Source organism: Narcine bancroftii, chromosome 3, assembly GCF_036971445.1.
Source record: "Narcine bancroftii isolate sNarBan1 chromosome 3, sNarBan1.hap1, whole genome shotgun sequence".
NCBI classification, from domain to species: domain Eukaryota; kingdom Metazoa; phylum Chordata; class Chondrichthyes; order Torpediniformes; family Narcinidae; genus Narcine; species Narcine bancroftii.
In genome coordinates this window covers 335,609,616-335,629,674 of record NC_091471.1, presented here as the reverse complement: position 1 = coordinate 335,629,674, position 20,059 = coordinate 335,609,616, and the positions used below count along the sequence as shown (strand labels likewise).

The 20,059-nt window shown below is 40.9% G+C and overlaps 1 protein-coding gene across 24 annotated transcripts in view; it reads right to left on the bottom strand.

Annotated features, from left to right (window-relative positions):
• spata20 (spermatogenesis associated 20) overlaps positions 1-20,059 on the bottom strand; it is a 352,217-nt gene that overhangs the window by 92,964 nt on the left and 239,194 nt on the right. For 2 of the 24 annotated variants that reach the window (XM_069929405.1, XM_069929406.1), the window contains exon 16: positions 17,006-17,150. The exons of 19 other annotated variants lie outside the window; for them this stretch is intronic. In XM_069929405.1, the coding sequence (XP_069785506.1) occupies positions 17,028-17,150 (123 nt within the window). In that variant the 3' untranslated portion in view covers positions 17,006-17,027. Of the gene's footprint in view, positions 1-7,577; positions 7,878-17,005; positions 17,151-20,059 lie in introns of those variants that run through there. 3 more of the 24 variants (XM_069929412.1, XM_069929419.1, XM_069929407.1) reach the window with 2 other exon arrangements.

Below are 20,059 nucleotides of genomic sequence, written 5' to 3'. Positions count from 1 at the left end.
GTCACTTTCACCAAGGTCTCTCTCTTACTGAATACCTTCTAAACTTGTACCATTTTACTTCTCCTACTTCCTTCTGCCAAAATATATCACCGCGGTTCATCGAATTAACAAGGAAAATGCACACACAGGCAACAGGAAAATGCAGCTTGGTTATTCATTGTTAATTTATTTACAACATGGTAGAAGCTGACTCTGGCCATTGAAACCCATGCCACCCAATTACATCTAATTAACCTACCAACCCTGTATGTTTTTGGAGAATGGGAGGAAACCGGAGCACCGGGAGGAAACTCAGGCAGGTCACCCATGGGGAGAATGTATAAACTGATTACAGACGGCGCTAGTTTCGAACCTGAGTCGCTGGCACTCTATGCTAACCATGATGCCCATCGATTGTCTGTGCAATCTGCCTGCCTCTGTAAATCCTTTTGCAGACAGGTCTAATAGCATGGCAGCCACGTCTCTGGGTTAGCAGCCCTCATGGGTCCAGAGACATCAGTTCAAATTCCACCATGGCAGCTGGAGCATTTAATTTCACATAGTTTTTTTAAAATTTTTCACACTGTGAACCATATCAATCAAAATACATACAAACATTTCCCTCTTAAATATACACAGTGGCATTTTCTCCCCTTTTTAAGGAAATTTGGAATTTAAATATCCAGTGTTTTAACTTAATAAAGGATAGGCGCCAATGTTCACATTCTGTGATAGAATACATTTTTAAAGTTTTAGTCTTCATAAAACGTTGAACAGTACAGCACAAGAACAGGACCTTCAGCCCACATATCTGTGCTGAACATGATGTCAAAATCAAATTAAAGCTCTGCTGCTGACAAACAACCCTCCATCTCTTCATATTCATGTGTCTGTATTAATGTATTTGCTTCCACCATTACTCTTACAGCCTGTTTCAGGCCCTTACCATTTTGTGTCAAAAAAACTAGCCCTTTAAACTTCACCTTAAACCTATGCCCTTTAGAATTTGACATTTCCAGTCTATGCATCTCATAATTTTACATGTTTCCATCAGGTTGCCCCCCCACCTCCCAGTTTCTGACACTGGAGAAAACAACCCAACCTCTCCTTAGAGCGACTGCTCTCCAATCCAGGCAACATCCTGCTGAATTACTTCTGCATCCAAAGCCTCCACATCCTTGCTGTATGGCAGTGAACTGAAATGCACACAATATAGACTAACCAAAGTTTTATACAACTGCAACTTTTATACTCAATGTCCTGACGACAAAGGCAAGCGTCCTCCTGTATGTCTTCATTACTATCTCATCTAGCTCTGTTGCTACATTCAGAGGGCTATGGACTTGCACTCCAAGACCCCTTCATACATCCCTCCTAAGGGTCCTTCCATTTACCACACATTTTTCTCTTACATTTGATCTCCCTAAATGCACACTTCACACTTGTCTACACGAAACTCCATCTGCCATTTTCCACACAAATTTCCAACTGATCTGCATACTGCTGTATCTTTTAATAACCTTCTTTTCTATCCACAACATCAGCAATTTTTTTGTCATTCTCAATCTTCCGAATCAGACCCCTTACAATTTACCCAGATCATATACATAAATTACAAGTAACTTAGGTCCCAGCACTCATCCTGACTGAATAGCGCACATCACAGATTCCAGTCAGATAAGACAATCCACCTTCTCTCAACCCTCAGCCTCTGACCAAGACCAATTTTGTACCCAACTTAGTGTAGCCTATTTAATCTTCTAGACCAGACCACCATGAGGGGCCTTGTCAAATGAGACACAATGGCAAGTGTGAGGTGCAAAATAAATGGTGCAAATAATTTGATTCCATTACAATAGAAGGTGAGGCTGTGTTAATCAGTGTCTTATGTTGGACTTTGCCCAATACGTCTGCAACCCCTGATTATCTTGAAATTTTACTCTGACACCTCGTGCTTGGGATGGAATGACACAAGAAAGGTAATGGTGATTTCTATTGCCTGGTTGCTCAAAAAAATTAACAGTAAATCGACAAAGGGAAATTCTAAGCAGTTAGGGTGGGTTATTAGGTTGGGTCATCACTGTGGGCCAAAGGGCCTGAACTGTGCTATAGAATTCTACATTCTATGTTCCAGCCTCATAAATCAATCTGTGGCAGATGCATCATAGAGTCTTAAAGTCCACCAGCACACAATGCAGGTCCTTTGGTTTATTGCATCTATTCTATTCATTGTACATTTCTGCACTAATCTCACTTAACTTCAATGTGGCTTGTGAGGTAACCTGATCACCTCATAGACCTTCTAGAGATAATTGTGCTAAGTGGTGTAAACTCAGAACAGATCTGGCAGTTCAAAACTGGGCGTCCAGGAGGCGCTACGGATGATTATGATCACCAGATATATACAGCAACATAATCTGTAACTCCATGACCCACTGTATATCTTAGTACACCACAACCATTGGCCACCCAGCAAGACTCCCGAGACAGCACCTTCCAAACATATGACCTCTACCAGCTAGAAGGACAATGCTGGCCAAATCATGTGAACTCCCACTACCTGGAAAATGCCCTCCAAGCCACATGCACCGTCCTGACTTGCAAATATATCACTGTCCTTCCACCGTCACTGGGTCAACATCCTGGAATTGCCTTCAGAGTAGCATTGTGGCCTGCAGCTGTTCAAGGTGGTAGCTCCCCACCATCACCTCATGGGACAATTACAGATGGGCAGTAAAATGCTGGCTCAGCTTATGAAGCTCACAACAATTGAATAAATAACTAAAAAGGGATCGACCCTAGATTATGAATACCCAAAGATTATGAGGTAGCAGGCCTAACAAACAAGATAAGCAACAAAATCTGCAGACACTGGATCTCGTGCAATGCCCAAAAAAGCTGGACAAACTGAACATCCATAGGAACCAAAAGGTAGGCCTGAGCCCTTCAGCAGGAATCTAGAAAAACAAGTAAATGTCTGAATTGAAAGGTTGAGGGAGGGAGGAGGAGCAGAGGCAAAAAGGTCAGAGGTAATGGGTGGACAGAGCTGGGAGGGTCGAAGGGAAAGAAGCTGAGAAGTGATAGGGGAGAGGACGGAAGCTGGGAACACCGGGTGCAGTAAATGAACCCTGCAAATTTACAGGTGGCGTGACTGCTCTTTCCCCTTCCTCCCTCCCTCTCCTGCTCCAAACCTGCTGAGTTTCTCCAGCATTTTTGTGTACTGGGCCAGCCTAATGAGGCTACAATGGTGGACCACATACATACAAAACATCCAAAAAATAAGCGAATGGACAGTTAGGCAATCTCAGATCCAGCAGAGCAGGTTGATGCTCTGCAGTGCTAACTTCTATAAGCATAAATGGCAGTAAATAATTAAACAGCTAAGAAGAGGAGGAGGTTCCTTTAAATGCTGGGGTCTCAGGAGTGTTAAGGAAAAGGATAAAACATTTACAACCATGTTCTGTCTGAAGTGCTAAATGCATGATCTATCTTAGCTCTCTCCTGAGCTCCCCACTGTCACAGAACTGGTCTTCAGTCACTTCAATTGACTCTATATGATATCAAAGAACAGATGACAGCACTGAATGTAGCAAAGGCTCCAGCTGTATTACTGAAGATCCACACTCTGGAACAACCTGCCGAGCTGCTCCAGTAATGTTAGAGCACTGGCACCTATTTGACAATGTGGAGAATTGCCCAGGTATGTCCTATTCATAAAAACACAGGAAAAATCAGTCAGGCAAATTGCTCTCAATCATCAATAAAGAGATGGAACCTGTCAGTGGCATGGCGATGAAATGGTAATTATTCACTAATAACCAGCTCACCAATTTATGGCTTATTACTACCATGGTCCAAATATTCCCAGGTGATACAGCAAATCTGTATTTATCTTTTTGTGGAGGCTGTCGATCATAATCCCCAATTTATTTTCACCAAGCAAACTTTTTGAAAAACACGGGTTGTCCAGTCTCATGGGTCCCAGTCTGAAACATGAACTGTTCCTCTTACCACAGTTGCTACCTGACTTGCCGCGTGTTTCCAGCGTTTTCTGTTTTTACTTTGGATTCCCAGCTTCTGCAGTTTTATATTTTGTTTTCATTCACTGCTGAATTCACTGCCACCTCTCTTCCAGGAACGTTAACAAAAAGATTGTTTATTATTATTGTTGTCACATGTGCCGAAATACAGTGAAAACCTTCCTTTTGCAGGATTTTCAGAGGGTGGCAAAGAGTCCGGCAACTTCTTGCGAAAAAAAAATAAAGGAAGGAACAATCCTGCAGAGGACCACACTGCCTCCTCTGGTGTAAGAGCGACATGGTTGGTATAGCAGTTAGCATAACGTCTTTACAGCGTCAGCAATTGGGACCAGGATTTGAACCCCATGCTGTCGGTAAGGAGTTTGTATGTTCTCCCTGTGTCTACGTGGGTTTACCCCAGAGGCTCCAGTTTCTTCCCATTGTTTCAAACATACAGGGGGTGTAGGTGAATGGGGTGTAAATTGGGTGGCACAGACTCATGGGCCAAAATGGCCTGTTACCATGCTGTGTGTTTAAAATTAATTTTTAAAAAAATTTAAAGTAACATCCTCCACTCTCCTGTAACCAGCAGGCCTGTTCTCGATTACACCTCCTTAACTCCTGGCCCCAAATACCCAAAGCCATCAGAAGCAGTGGGAGGCCGTGAGCCCAAGGAGAAACCTGCCAAGGAGTTCTCCTTTGCTCCCTGATGAGACGATCACCTCTCCCTCGAGTTGTGATAAAGGCTCCCAATCTGGAACATAAATTGATCTGCTAAGTGCTTCTAGAATTTTCTGTTTTATGTGAAAGGGACCACCTCTGGTCCCAAGGAGTTACATTAAAGTAAACTTGGAGTTGACAGGCATCTGAGGGAAAACACTTCAGTGGGTGGAGTTACACATTGCAGAAAGAAAGACTGTTATGATTATTGAAGGTCAATCATCCAAGCTCCGGGACATCAGAGCAGGGTTCCACGTCAAGACATCATTAGTTGCTTCATCAATGACATTCCTTCCACATAAGGTCATATAAAATGTTTGTGAAGAACATTTAAGTCCATTTACACCTCTTTAGCAAATGAAGCACCCATGTTCTTCATGCAGCAAGACTTGCAGACATGAGCTGATAAATGATAGTAACATTTTCATCACCAATGAACCAAGTAATAACTGTCTCCACTTAAAGAGAATGTAACCAACTATCCTTTGAATTCAATGACATTCACATTGCTGAGTCTCCCATAGTCAATACATTGGGAAGATCACCACTGACACAAGAAACTCATCTGGACCAGCCAGATAAATGGTCCAGCAGAAATAGAGGCTCAGTACCGTGTTGCAAGTGACTCAGCTTCTGACACCACCTACAAGCCAGAACGTTCTCCACACCCCCACTGAGTTCCACAACTTTTCAAGAAACTTGACATCATCCAGGACAAAGCAGCCGGTTTGATGGACACCTGGGAGCCATCCTAAAATTCATTCCACACACCATCCCAAGTAGCGACGAGGTTGGGGGGGGGGGGGCGGAGTAGAGGGTAGAGGGTGTCCAAATACACAGTAGTTACTGAACCACATTACACCAAAAGCAGCTACCTCAACCAGAAAGAAGGACAAGGACAGACTCAATGGGCCAAATGGCCTATTTCTGTTCCTTTATCTTGTGACAGCAAGTTCATGGGAATATTACTTGTAGGGGTCTTTCTAAATTACATACCACCTCAACCTGGGTCTAAATTCAGAAGCCACTCACCTGATAGCATTGTGCAAGTTCCATTACTTGAATGATTGCAGTAATTCAAGAAGACAGCCCATCACCACCTTCTCCAGGAGGATGAGTGATGGGTTATAAATGCTGGCCATACCACCAATGAACAGATGATGAAAATAGAGGAAAGACTGAAGGGATTTATCATACTATTAATAACATAAAACGGACAATTTTAATGAATTTTGCTCAATTTGCCCAGGGAGAGAAAAAATTCCTAGACCTCTTTATTTCAATCCTGTGCTGAAAACAGTCAGAGGCAGACCCTTAATGGTGCCCATTTGCATTGAACTTTAGCAAAAGCATGTCCTCACCCACATGCCTTACAAAGTTTACTGTCTCTTCAATTTATAGAATTGACTGTGAGGAGCCTGACCTACTTTCTGAAGTAACATACTGTTTCTGCTTTTTCCTTGCCCTGGAATCTTCCACACAGCAAGCTACAAAGATGTGTCTTCCGCTAAATAAAGAGTGTTGTAGAGTCATGAAGCTTCAAATGACAAAAATAGGGCTTTTGGACCAACTTCTCCACCCAAACTACCCATTCACTTTCAGCCAATATCCCTCTAAATCTTTCTTATGCATGTACATGTCAAATATATTTGATGTCACAATTCCACTCACCTCTCCCACTTCCTCTGACATCTCGTTCCATATATCTACCACTCTCTATGGAAAATTTACTCCTCAGGTCTCTTTTAATTCTTCCTCATTTCACCTTAAATCTAAGCCCACTAATTTTTGGTTCCTCTTTTTAGATTTTAAATTTAGACATTCAGCATGATCACAGGCCAATTTGGCCCTACAAGCCCTTGCTGCCCATTTTACACCCCATTAACCCACACCCTGGTATGTTTTTGAAGGGTGGAATGAATCCGGAGCTCCCGGGGAAAACCCATGGGAAGAACGTACAAACTCCTTACAGACAGTGTGAGATTCGAACCCAGGTCCTGATTGCTGGCACTGTAAAGGTATTGTGCTAACTGTTACGCCAGCTGTGCCGCCCTATACCACAGTTTACCCAGAAAAAAACTGACTGTTTACTTTATGCCCCCAAAATTTTAGATACCGCGCCCCCCCCCCCCCCCCCCCGCCACATCATCCTAAACTCCAGAGTTAAAAATCCCGCCCTATACTAGCCTCTCTTTATAATTCTGCACCATTTCCACCTTAATGATATCTGGGTGACCAGACAGTTCACAATACTCCAAGTACGGACTCACTAACGTCTTCTCCAGTTACAACATGATGTCCCAGCTCCTGACCAATGAAGGTAAGCAGGCCAAATACCTTCTTCTCCCACCTGCCTACCTGTGTCAACAGTTTCATGGAACACTGTACCTGTACTCCCAAATCTCTCTGCTCTACACCACTCTCTAGGGGCTATCATTAACTACGTAAGTCCTGTCCTGTCTTAGCCTATCAAAGTGTTACACCTCACACTGGTAGAGTTAAGTTCCATCTTCACTTCCACTGTACTGCCAATTATGGTATCATCCACAAACTTACCAGCTTAAGACACCTATTCAAAGAAGGTAAACAAAGCAGCACGGGTTTGGCCACAATTTTTGAATATTACATTTAAATGAACTACTTCAGCATTTTTGGTGGCATAGAGCCACTGCCTTATGGTGTTGGAGACCGATTCAATACTGATGTTGGGAGCTGGCTATGAGGAGTTCGAATGTGGCTGCCTGGGTTTCCTCTAGGTTCTCCGGTTCCCTTCTACATTCCAAAATTGTCAGGTTAATTGGCCATTGCAAATGCCCCCTAATGTGGAGGTGAGTAGCAGAATTACAGGTGAGTCAATGAGAATGTGGGGAGAATTTTATTTTAAAAAAGGGGATCAACATTAGATCAGTGTAAACAGGTGTTTGATGGTTAGTACTGCCTTGACAAGCTGAAGGGTTTGTCTCTGTGCTGCAGCTCTGTAACTCTAATTCACCATTTAAGGATCTTGCACACAGTGTGGTGGAGACATTGATGCAAATATCATAACTACATTTCTCTGACCCATGCCCACACAAAGGGATCTGCGGGGTAGTGGGACTTGCTGCATTGTACATCCTCTGGCCAAATGTACTTTCTTGTTACAGGACGTGTTCATGTTATCTACAAACAGAGAGAAGATCAAAGCAGAAAATACTGGAAAGACGCAGCATGTAAAACTGCATTATAGCTAAATTGAAGTCTTGAAGCAGTTTCCAATAGTAAATCAGCAGGACTTTCTTTGAGAGGGCAGAGGTTCCACAAGGTGGTTCATCATCACCTTCTCAATGCTGACTTTTAATGAGTACTTTATTTAAAATTTTTAATGCACAATGTATACCCCCTCCCCCTCCCCCACAACCCCTATACGCACCCACATCGCATCCCCAAACACCCCAAAGAAAGAAAAGAGAAAGAAAATAATTTAACATAAAAAATACAGTAAACCGCCATGGATCAAAGCAACACCACCACGACAAGCTTCAGGGTATTCAAAATTTTAAATCCATATAGTCCAAATGGGGGCTCCATACTTCAGAGAAAAAAATAATTATCACGCAAATTATACATGATTTTTTCCAAAGGAATAGATGACCTCAATTCCATATGCCACCTCTGCAAACCCAAATTAATCTCATTTTCCCAAGTAATAGCTATATAGTTCCTTGCTACCACCTTAAAAACACAATTTGATACTTAGTCAACCTCAAAATCAAACTCAACTTAATAAAAACAATGTTGGGTCCATCGGTAATTGTAACTTTAGAACTTTCTCTAAGAATACCTTAACCTGTCTCCAAAAAAAGTTTAACTTTATCATATAACCAAGTCGAATGTAAAAAAGAGCCTATTTCGTTGAAACATCTAAAACATAAATCTGAAGAACTTAAATTTTATTTCTTTAATTTCTGAGGAGTTAAGTACAATTGATGCAAAAAAATTATAATGAACTAACCTATATCGAACATTAATAATCTTAGACATACTATCCTTATGGTCGATTGTAATTCCCAAATTCTCTTCCCATTTCAATCTCGATTTATGAATATCTAATTAGGCATTTTACTTTGTAACAGTTTATACATTTCAGAAATACATTACTTTATACAACTTTCCGTAAGTAAAATTTCAAAACTTGTTTGACTTGGTAATCTCAAAGTATGCCCAAAATTATCCCAAAGCAATGCTTTAATTTGATAACAACAAAAAAGAGTATTATTTGGAATTTCATATTTTTCTTTCAATCTCTGAAAATAAATAAAATAACCAGCTTCATAACAATATTGTACTGTTTTAATTCCTTTCTGATTCCATATTTTCAAAAACTGATTATTAAGAGTAAAAGAAAAAAGTTTATTCTGATATACAAGTGTTTTTGCTGAAATTTTCTCCTGGGTACCTATCTTATCATTTATTTTAATCCTTAATTAAATTAAATGTCTCAAAATTGGTGGACCATTATTAATAATTAATAACTTAGTATTCCATTTACAAATAGATTGTGTCATTTTTTTTCACCAATATTAAATAATTTGATATTAGCCCATATTCAAAATTATCCAAATCAAACATTCTATTAACAAACTTCAATTCTACTGCTTTATAATAATTGTGAAAATTTGCCATTTTACCTCTCCGCAAGAACTTTCTTTTTAGGGAGTTTAAACCTTAAAATTTTTTTAAAGGAACCTTACAAGGAATAGATAGAAAAAGATACTGAATTCTAGGAAAACATTCATCTTAATACAATTAACCCTATCCATTAATTTTTCTATCTATTTAAATCCTCTTTAATTTTATTAAATAAATGTAAATATGTGAGTTTATATAAATGATCTGATTATCAATTTTAATACCTAAATATTTGATTTGATCTATCCATTTAAATTGAATTTTCATACATTGAGTATAATCACCAACAGTAAAATTCCACTTTTATCCCAATTAATCTTATAACCTAATATTTGTCCATATTGCTTTAATCTCTCATTTAATAAACTTAATGAATTTTGTGGTTCTGTTAAGTAAATCAAAACATTATCAGCAAATAAATTAATCTTAAATTCCTCAGAATTAACTCTAATACCCTTAATACTACTATCCTGTCTTATCAATTGTGCTAAAAGTTCAATAGCTAATACAAATAATTCCAGTGACAAAGGACACTCTTGTCTAGTAGATCTCTCTAATAAAAAATATGATGATTCTTGGCCATTTGTCATCATTCTAGCAGAAGGATTTTTATATAAAGATTTAACCGACTAATAAAGATTGGTCCAAACCTAATTTTTTCTCATAAATGCTGATTATGCCAGCATTACCTTCATCCCAAAAGATGAACTAAAAATCTGCTCCATCTCTCTGCTTTCAACACACACACACACACACACACACACACACAAACAGCTAAGGTTTCTGACAGTTTTAGGCCTAAGGAGTTCTGAGGAGACAATGATAGATGGTCACAAAGATGGTACCAGTGCCTTGACCCCAAATGCCCCTCCCTACCCCACTGTCTCCCATGCTTCCTTTTTCCCTGCAATTCTTCAAGATTTCTGTGTCTCCAATCCTAACCTTTTGCACATTCCCCTTCATGAATGAAGTAACGTAATGCCTTCACACTTAGACATCTCCCCTCCCCTAACCTCTATGTTTCCCCCTTTAAAATTCTCCATGAAACCTCTCCCCAAATGTCCTAATAACCTTTTTATGTAGTTTATGACAGATGTATGGATAATGCTCCTATGAAGTTCTTTTGAATGTTTTTAAGTACAAGTTCTTGATCTCGTCCCGAACGTTTGCAGGAGTAACATTTTCTTCCTCATGCAGAACACTCAATAGAAGATCTATTGAGCATGAGTGTCAAGATTAAGTTAACCAGAAATAGAGTTAATGTTTCCGGTTAATGGTCTAGGGTTTGAGTCCCGCGCTGTCTGTAAGGAGTTTGTACCTTCTCCCTGTGTCTGCATGGATTTTCTCCAGGGGCTTCGATTTCTTCCCACCATTCAAAACATCCTGAGGGTGTAGGTTAATGGGGTGTAAATTGGGTGGCACGGTCTCATGGGCCGAAATGGCCTGTTACCATGCTGTAGGTCTAAAAACTTTTTTTTAAATTAAATCTAATGATTATTTCTGCCACCTTCTCTGTTTAATTCCTTCTCATTTTTGTTATGTTTGACTTTGTACATTGTGTGTGGTTTGGGAAGTGAAGTTAGAATAAGTGGGGAACTGTTGTGGGAGAGAAATGTTTTCTGCTAATGCCTAGAACTAGTGACCCAAGATTTTTACTTCAAACGAGGTAAATTTTAATTGTAGCATGTTGCAGGCACTCTGCAAGCCAATGGCTCCAGTCTGAATCAAGCTTGTACCTACTGACTTTATGTTCAGGAACAAGGTACTGCTAGTGAATAAGATTTCCCTGATTTGCATTTACTATCAATCTTTGCAGATGTTCTATCATCAAGTACTCTCATTACAGCTGTAAAATAACTCCAAAGCCTCCAAGTTATTGTCAGAATCACTGCAAATGTGTTTGTCTACTGTTACTGCGGAATGCTAATTCCTCGCCTCAATCCATTGGCAGTCTTGAATAACCATTGTAAGTTTGTATGCAGGAGAAAACCTGGAAATTTTTGGCCTAAATACTACAGAAAGGGTGAAACATTTTCCTGACAACTTGTATCTTAAGAAGTGAAACATAAAAGTCTGCAGACATAGTGATTGTAGTAAAAACACAAAAATGCTAGAGGAATACAGTGTCTATAGGAAACAAAGAGTACTGTATAACCAACATTTCGGGCCTGAGCCCTTCTTCAACATACAGGAAGTCCCCGGGTTAAAAACGAGTTCTCTTACCGAGGTCTGTCTTTAACTTGAATTTGTATTTAAGTTAGAACACGTACATGTGGTCATTATTTAGCGTCCGTTAGTCAAATGTTTTTCTTAGTATAATGCATATATAGTAAATATTTTACCATTCTATGCATGTAAAACACTAAGAAATGCTTCTAAATACACATGTGAAACATAATAATACAGTACATAATTAGATGATGTAGGAGAAGATGATGGAGAGATGGCTACTGATGGAGAGGATGGACCTGGTGATGAGTCAGGGTTTGATTCTGCTGCTGGAGGCAGTGGTGGGGGGCGGGGGGGAAGGGTGGTTTTTTTTTCCTGAAGTAGGCATCAAGGGAGGATTGTACAGAGCTTTACATTTTCTCATCATAAATCACCTTAAGTCCCCTGGTAGATCTGGTAGATTACAAGTACAATTCAGGTATATTCGGATTTTTGCCACGTGAAACTTGGAGATGGAATCAGCTGCAAAGAAGCATCCTTTAATTTCTAGCTGCCTTTAACCCAAGGAGGCAGTAAAGAGTCACCAAACTGTTGGTTCACTAATCACTTGTAAACCAGATGAAATAAGAGTATACTGTACAGGTGCAATGTTCAAATCCACACTTTACAATTTCGAATTCCAATCTGTTTCCGCACTTGCAATATGTACTCTCTCACAATGCCGGGCATCATCGCATGTGAATATCATACACATACTGTCTTGCAATGCTGACTCAACCACGCTCAAACCGGAAGTTGATGACATTCTACTTCCGGACGACTTGTCTGTTCCTAAGTCCGAGTTGTTTGTGAATCTGACTGCCTGAGCCAGCTCTTCAGCGCTTGACGTCCTGCTTTGCGGAAACTGCCAAAATGTTTGGCCTGGAAGTCAGCCTGAAGAAAACTGAGGTCCTCCATCAGCCAGCTCCCCACCATGACTACCAGCCCCCCCACATCTCCATCGGGCACACAAAACTCAAAACGGTCAACCAGTTTACCTATCTCGGCTGCACCATTTCATCAGATGCAAGGATCGACAATGAGATAGACAACAGACTCGCCAAGGCAAATAGCGCCTTTGGAAGACTACACAAAAGAGTCTGGAAAAACAACCAACTGAAAAACCTCACAAAGATAAGCGTATACAGAGCCGTTGTCATACCCACACTCCTGTTCGGCTCCGAATCATGGGTCCTCTACCGGCACCACCTACGGCTCCTAGAACGCTTCCACCAGCGTTGTCTCCGCTCCATCCTCAACATCCATTGGAGCGCTCACACCCCTAACGTCGAGGTACTCGAGATGGCAGAGGTCGACAGCATCGAGTCCACGCTGCTGAAGATCCAGCTGCGCTGGATGGGTCACGTCTCCAGAATGGAGGACCATCGCCTTCCCAAGATCGTATTATATGGCGAGCTCTCCACTGGCCACCGTGACAGAGGTGCACCAAAGAAAAGGTACAAGGACTGCCTAAAGAAATCTCTTGGTGCCTGCCACATTGACCACCGCCAGTGGGCTGATAACGCCTCAAACCGTGCATCTTGGCGCCTCACAGTTTGGCGGGCAGCAGCCTCCTTTGAAGAAGACCGCAGAGCCCACCTCACTGACAAAAGGCAAAGGAGGAAAAACCCAACACCCAACCCCAACCAACCAATTTTCCCTTGCAACCGCTGCAATCATGTCTGCCTGTCCCGCATCGGACTGGTCAGCCACAAACGAGCCTGCAGCTGACGTGGACTTTTTACCCCCTCCATAAATCTTCGTCCGCGAAGCCAAGCCAAAGAATAAGCAAAAAGCAGGAAGACGCCTGAATAAAAAGAGCGGGGATAAGAAAGGACAGGAGAAAGAGCATAGGCCAACAGGCCATAATTGGACATCAAAGGGAGGACTGGAGAAGAAAGGTGAGGATTGGGGGAGAGGGTAGCACTGTAAATGCAGACCTTGAATCTTAACTTTCTTTCAGCCACTGTTTTACAAATGTACATTTAATTCATTTTTCCAAGATGTCAGCAGTGCAGACAGGGGTGCATTTACTACCCAACCCTAACCCCCCCCCCCCACACCCCCACCATGAGAACATGTTGGTAGACTGCCTTCTTCAACTGTTGCAGTCCTTCTGCTGATGGTGTTCCTAAGGTGCACGAGGTAGGAAATTCCAGGTCTGCGATCCAAGGGCTCTTCGGCCAAAGGACTTGTTATCTGAGCTAAGTGATAACACTGGACAACAAATGTTTTCAAAAGGTTTGCTTCCTAAAAAATAATTGGGGATTACGATAGACAACTTCAAGCTGAACACAAAGATAATTTCAGATTTGCCGTATCACTAAGGAAGTTGGAGAAACATTAAATTAACTTTTATTGAATTGAGCCTGTTTAATCGCATAATGATGCCGACACATTGTGTCAGTTCAACTGACCTAAAGATGTTTTACTGCTGATTTACATTTGGACTCAGCATCTGATGCCTCTCATGTCAGTGTCCAACAATCGTCAGCCACCAATGATGGATCCTAGTTGCCTTTAAACCACTTTCCCATGGTCTCAATGTCTCGATGAAACCTTTCCCCGTGTCCGTCACTGACTGCACCAAGGTCGGCAGGGAATACGTCCAGGTGTGAATGCAGAAAATGAATTTTCAATGACATGATGCACTTGATGTTTTTGTATGTTTGAAGCATGTTAAATATGACAGGAAATCATAAAAATAGGTTATGTCTAAAAAACACCATGTGATAGGAAAACCTTCAGGTGATTTTCTGGATTAGCAGCCCAAAATGCATAAAATACACCCAAAAGTGCTCAGGAAACAAAATCTTCATTGTCCAGTGTTATTGATAGTAATTGAGAAACTGTTGCATTTATGATGTGGGCTTTCAGTCTTGGATGAAAGTTGATCAGCTTGTCCTCAGGATCGCCTGACTCCTCCCCCTTTGATACACTGACAGATTGAACCCGGTGAACCAATGAGCCAGTGATTTTTCTGACAAGTGTATTCATTGTTGCTTTCCAGTTCAGGAGTTATCCACATCTCTGCAGCAATACAATGGGCAGCCCACATGAGCAGAAGCCTTGACCAGTTTATTTTTTGTCATCAGTCCAATAACCCTTCACAAGCAGAGCAGACTGTATAGAGACAGTCCTCAGCTTCCAAGATTTTGCTATTCACCTCATGTTGCAGTATATTTAATGACATGATCCCTTAGATGAGAACTGTTGCCATTGCTTAACTATCCAGAGGATTATCATCTTTTTGGATTTGCTGCAGATGATGTATGTATTAGTTTGAAAATCTAATTTCAATATATCGGGACATCTTTATTCTCAGATCAGCCAGGCTCAAGTAGTGTATTTTTTTGTCTTATTGTTGCCATGCCAACCAATGTTCTCAGAAACAAGTTCTGCTTTCCTTCAAATCATCTCTGGTTTTTAATTGTAAAATGACAGTGCAAGTGGAGATGAAATCGAGTGAAGCAGAACCTGTTCTGGTGGACAGGCCTGTATCACAAGCTGTTCAAGGTTAAATCTTATTTATAACACAAATAAAGGCTGAAATGTTCAACGAGGAAAAGTATTTGATGATTGTTGCTTTGTGATTTTTCTCCAAGTCGCTTTCCCCACCCCACCCCCTCCACTGACACCCATGGCTTCAATGGACAATGATACCTTTGCAGAACCCCATAAGAGACCCATAGGAGAGGCTATCTCAAATATGCAGGGCTTGATACCTCACACAGTGTAACTTCAGAACAGTATCAATCTCCTTTTAAAGATGCTGGGGGAGTGGAATGGATGCCTCAAGAACATTTAACAATTTTCAAGTGAGTTGAAGGACTAGCTTCCTGCATATGCCACTGGCTTGCTGGAAATAACAAGAACGAACGCTGTTTCTTCTACTTACCTTCTCAGTCCGCACAACACTTGATTGGCTTAATTACATATTATATGCTCTATTTACCTGTGAGCCCACTGAAAGATCATGTCCTTCCCTTTCAGAGCTGTTGATCCATGAAAAGGAGGCAATGTGGAATCTGTGACCTCCAAAAGCACTCCATAATCAATGAAGAACATTTGAGGTGATACCATTATAAACATAGCAGAGAATTTGTATGTAGCCAGGTCCACAAAAACAGCAATGAGTTAATTCCCAGTTCATATGGTTGAACACATATACATACGGTCAATGCAATTGACCACAAGGGTCAACAATTTTCTGACAACTTTGTTGCCGATTAAGCCAATACCACAACCAATATATTGTACCATGGCAAGCAGTCCAAGAGCACCCCTGGATTTGATCCAATGCTCCATGAAAAAGAAACTAAACAGACTTCCCATTGACAATGAAAACCTGGAAGGTTTCAGTGCGCCAGGCACCATCCATGGAGAAAAATGATCAGTCAATGCTTCGGGTCAGACCCTAATTGAGACTAAAGAAGGAAGGGATGATATCAGGTAATCAAGGGAGAAAAGGAGGGGAAGGGAAGCATCTGGGGATGGGCTGAGAGTTGATAGGGTGTTGGACAGTTAGGGGACATGATATTGCACAGAGAAGTGATAGGGCCTTGCACAGAGTGGTGACAGGGCATTCCAAAAGAGCAGTGACAGGGTATTGCACAGAGAGGTGACAGGGCTTTGGACAGAGAAGTGACAGGGCATTGCACCGAGAGATGATAGTGTATTTCACAGAGAAGTGACAGGGCATTGCACAGAGAGGTGACAGAGCTTTGTACAGAGGTGATAGAGTATTGCTCAGAGAGGTGACAAGGTGTTGCACAGAAAGGAACTAGAATACTGCACAGAGAGATGCTAGAGTATTGCAGAGAAATGATAGAGTATGACACAGGGAGGTTAGAGGGTATTGCAGAGAGATTAGAGAGGTGATAGGGTATTGATACTGGGAGAGGTGAAGAAATTGTTAGAGGGAGAGGCTACATGGGGGTGGAAGTTAGAGAGAAAAGTAAGAATGGGAATAAATAAAGAAATGAAAACCATGGGACCAGATAGAGGTGGGGGTTACCTACAATTTGAAAAATTGATCTTTATGCTTTTGGGTTTATCTTGTTTACATTTGGCCTCAGGATACCAATGAAGCCAAGATCAGACATGTCTATGTGGGAATGGTGAGGGGAATTAAAATGGTTGGCATTCAAGATTTCTAGCTTAGATCTACAGACATAGTGCAGGTCACTCTATCAGTACTTGGTCTCACCAACGTAGAGGCACATGTTTCCCACAGTCATCATCCTCAACAATTACATGACAATTCCGGCTCTCCTCAGAAGGTTATGACCTGATGTATCATATTCCAACAGAAGAGACAACATTTCCTCTCAAACTTTAACCAAGGATGACTCGATCTCCCAACAAAACATGTTGATGGAAGAATCTGACCTTTTACCTTATCATTTTACCTTTCAAGCTTTCCTGTCCTCGTCAACTTTCTGTTTTTAAGTGCTGAGTCAGGGTTTGGTTACTTCTAATATAGAAATTGTTCCAAGTAGTCAACCATTTCACAGATCCGGTTCCTTTTCTATTCCAAGTTAATGCAGTACTCCCCTGTGAGTTTTCAGTAATAAACATTTTCATAAATATTTATTATGACCTCCAAAATAAATTTGCAAGCTCAATGCTCAGGCTGAGTCCAAACTCAGTATACTATCAAATTATTTCCAATACAATCATATTTTTCATTTTCATTGTGGCTTGTGCAACACCAGCAATTGGGACCAGACCTGGGTTCGAATTCTGCACTGTCTGAAAGGAGTCTGTACGTTCTTGTGGGTTTTCCCCAGGGGCTCCGGTTTCTTCCCACCATTCAAAACGTACCAGGATGTAGGTTAATGGGGGGTAAATTTGGCGGCACAGACTCGCAGGGCCAAATTGGCCTGTTACAGTGCTGTAGGTCTAAATATTTAATATTAAAAAATATTTAAAAAGATGTACATTTCATTTCTCAGAGCTGACATTTCAAGTTTCTGCAGGTTCTAACATCTTAAAGTGAAAAATTATTCCGTTTTCTAGATTTGAACACATCAAGGAATCTTACCAGATCCCATGACACCAAAAAAAAGCAGTCCATAACTCCATCTTCCATCCCTTCTTTCACTAAGTATAAAATCTACGGTATCCTCCTAAAATAATCAGCATATAAATTACATTCTCTCTTCCCAGTGACTCCCTTCCCAGGTGACAGCAGTCTTAGGTTTTAAGACCATGCATCAGGCCTGAAGGTGGAGAGGGAAGACAGCCAGTATGAAGAGGAGAGGGGTGATGTAGGTGAAGGGTGGTTCGAGGAGGGGTGAAGGAGGACAGGGAGATGCAGCCAGGTCAGGAAGAGGGGGAGATGGGCAGGAGGGTGATGGGTGGAACCAGACAAATAAAATGGTGCATATGGAGTCAGGTAAGGGAAGGCTGCTGGAGGGTAACAAGAGGGCATAAAGGCTGGGATCCGATAAATAAGGAAGATGATAATGATGGTACACAAGAGTGCTGGAGAAATACAGCAGAACACACAGTATCCATGGAAAGTAAAAGGTGATTGACATTTCGGGCTTGAGCCCTTTTTCGGGTTTCTTAGCAGTGATAATGTCACCTGCCCAGAACTGAAATTTTAATTTGTAATTCCTTCTCGTTCTCTCATTTCATTAAAGATGCTCGTTAAAATCTAACTCTTTGACAAAAGCATTTAAGTCATCATTCCTAGAGTTTACTCGCTGTCAAATTTAATGTGATACGGTTTCTAGGAGGCATAATGAGGCATTAGAGTGTATTGAAGGTGCTAAATGATGCGATGTTATTGCTGTATATAGTAAAACCCCTGGCATCTAGAATTCAGGCAACAGGTAGCCTTAAGCAAACAGCAAAAAAAAAGAAAATAAATGTAAAGAATTAAAATAAATAAATAAATAATCAGCTGGGCAGCAAATATGTAAGTTTAAAATTGTAAAAGTAAATATTCACTGAAGTAACACATGAACCTTTGGTGAAGATGGGAGCAAATATTCAGCGAGTGAAACAGGATTGTGGGTGACTCTCTTAAATTGTCTCCTTATCCCTGCTTGGGAAGAGTCACCCCAGTCAAAGTCTTTATCTGTAAACTTGGTGGTGGTGGGGTGGGGGGGGTTAATTATCTATAATACTATTGTTCATCTTTTGGGTGGATCGGTGGAGGGGGAGGAACCTTCAGATGCAGCGAAGGTTAAATGTTTACAAAGAATGAGTGAAAATAAATTAAAATGCTTTAAGGCTCATATATTCATGCAAGTGGTTTGTTCACAGTGTAAGTAACAGTACAATATTTTTGTCTTTTAAACTGTTTATTCTTAATGCAAGTGTATTAGTCTCAAACATCTGGAAAATACACTGAGCCGACATCTACCACTCACCTTAGATGCTGGATACCAGGGGTTTTACTGTACATACATGCATATACATAGATACACAGGTGTGAGAGAGAGAGATGGTATACATACATGTTCAGCAGTCCAAAGGAGGTCTCTTAAATTAATTCCTCTCTTCTCATTTTGCATTTTTTTTATTTCTTTCTTTCATTTTAATGCCTTAGTAAATTGGTTCAGTACACATAATTTCTAGTGACAGATTATGTTCAAATGTTATTGCTATGAAAATTGCATCTTGGAGATGGGAAAATATCAAGTCCTGTTAGGCCATTAAAGGTGACATTAATTACTGATGAACAGCTGCTGGCTGTAGCATAACTGGTTCTAACAAATTGGAGGTGCCTTTCTAGGTCACAGTGTATCAGGTGCACAATCTTCTTTCTGATAAAGTATGGTGTACTCAGATGTGGCATAGACTCTACCATTGACATTGCACCCTGACATTTCACAGACTTTAACAAAGACAAATCAGAATGACTGATGAGAAGTGGAGATCATAGTTTGACTGGGGATTGCAGAGTGTCTCACAATGACAGAGAGCACTGACACAGAGCCCAGGACCCTTGCACCCTCCAACTTACAATAGAAGACTATTTACAGTTCACCAGTAAATAACTGCCACTGGATTTCACCAAAGAAGGTTTTTTTTAAAAAACAATATGTGCTATATATCACCAAAATGCCAGTTGTAATGGGCAGTGGACAGGGCAATACTGAAGTATGGAGTGGCTTACCAGCATGCATGATACACTCCACTGGCCTTAGAGGCAGGACGGCATGAAGAATAATTTAGCCAACAAAATTTGATCTCTTAGCATTTTTTGGGCACTTTGTGATGAGAAAGTGTCCATGATCCATGCTAATACACTTGACTTCTCAGTGAAGGACACGTCTGATAACATAAAGTAAAACATCAAAGTCTGTAGACACTGTGGTTGAAGTAAAAACACAATGCTGGAGAAATTCAGTAGGTCAAACAGTGTCCTTTATATAGCAAAGGTAAAAATAAATGACCGACATTTCGGGCTTGAACCTTTATTAAGGTATGGAAAAATGTCAGTAGGC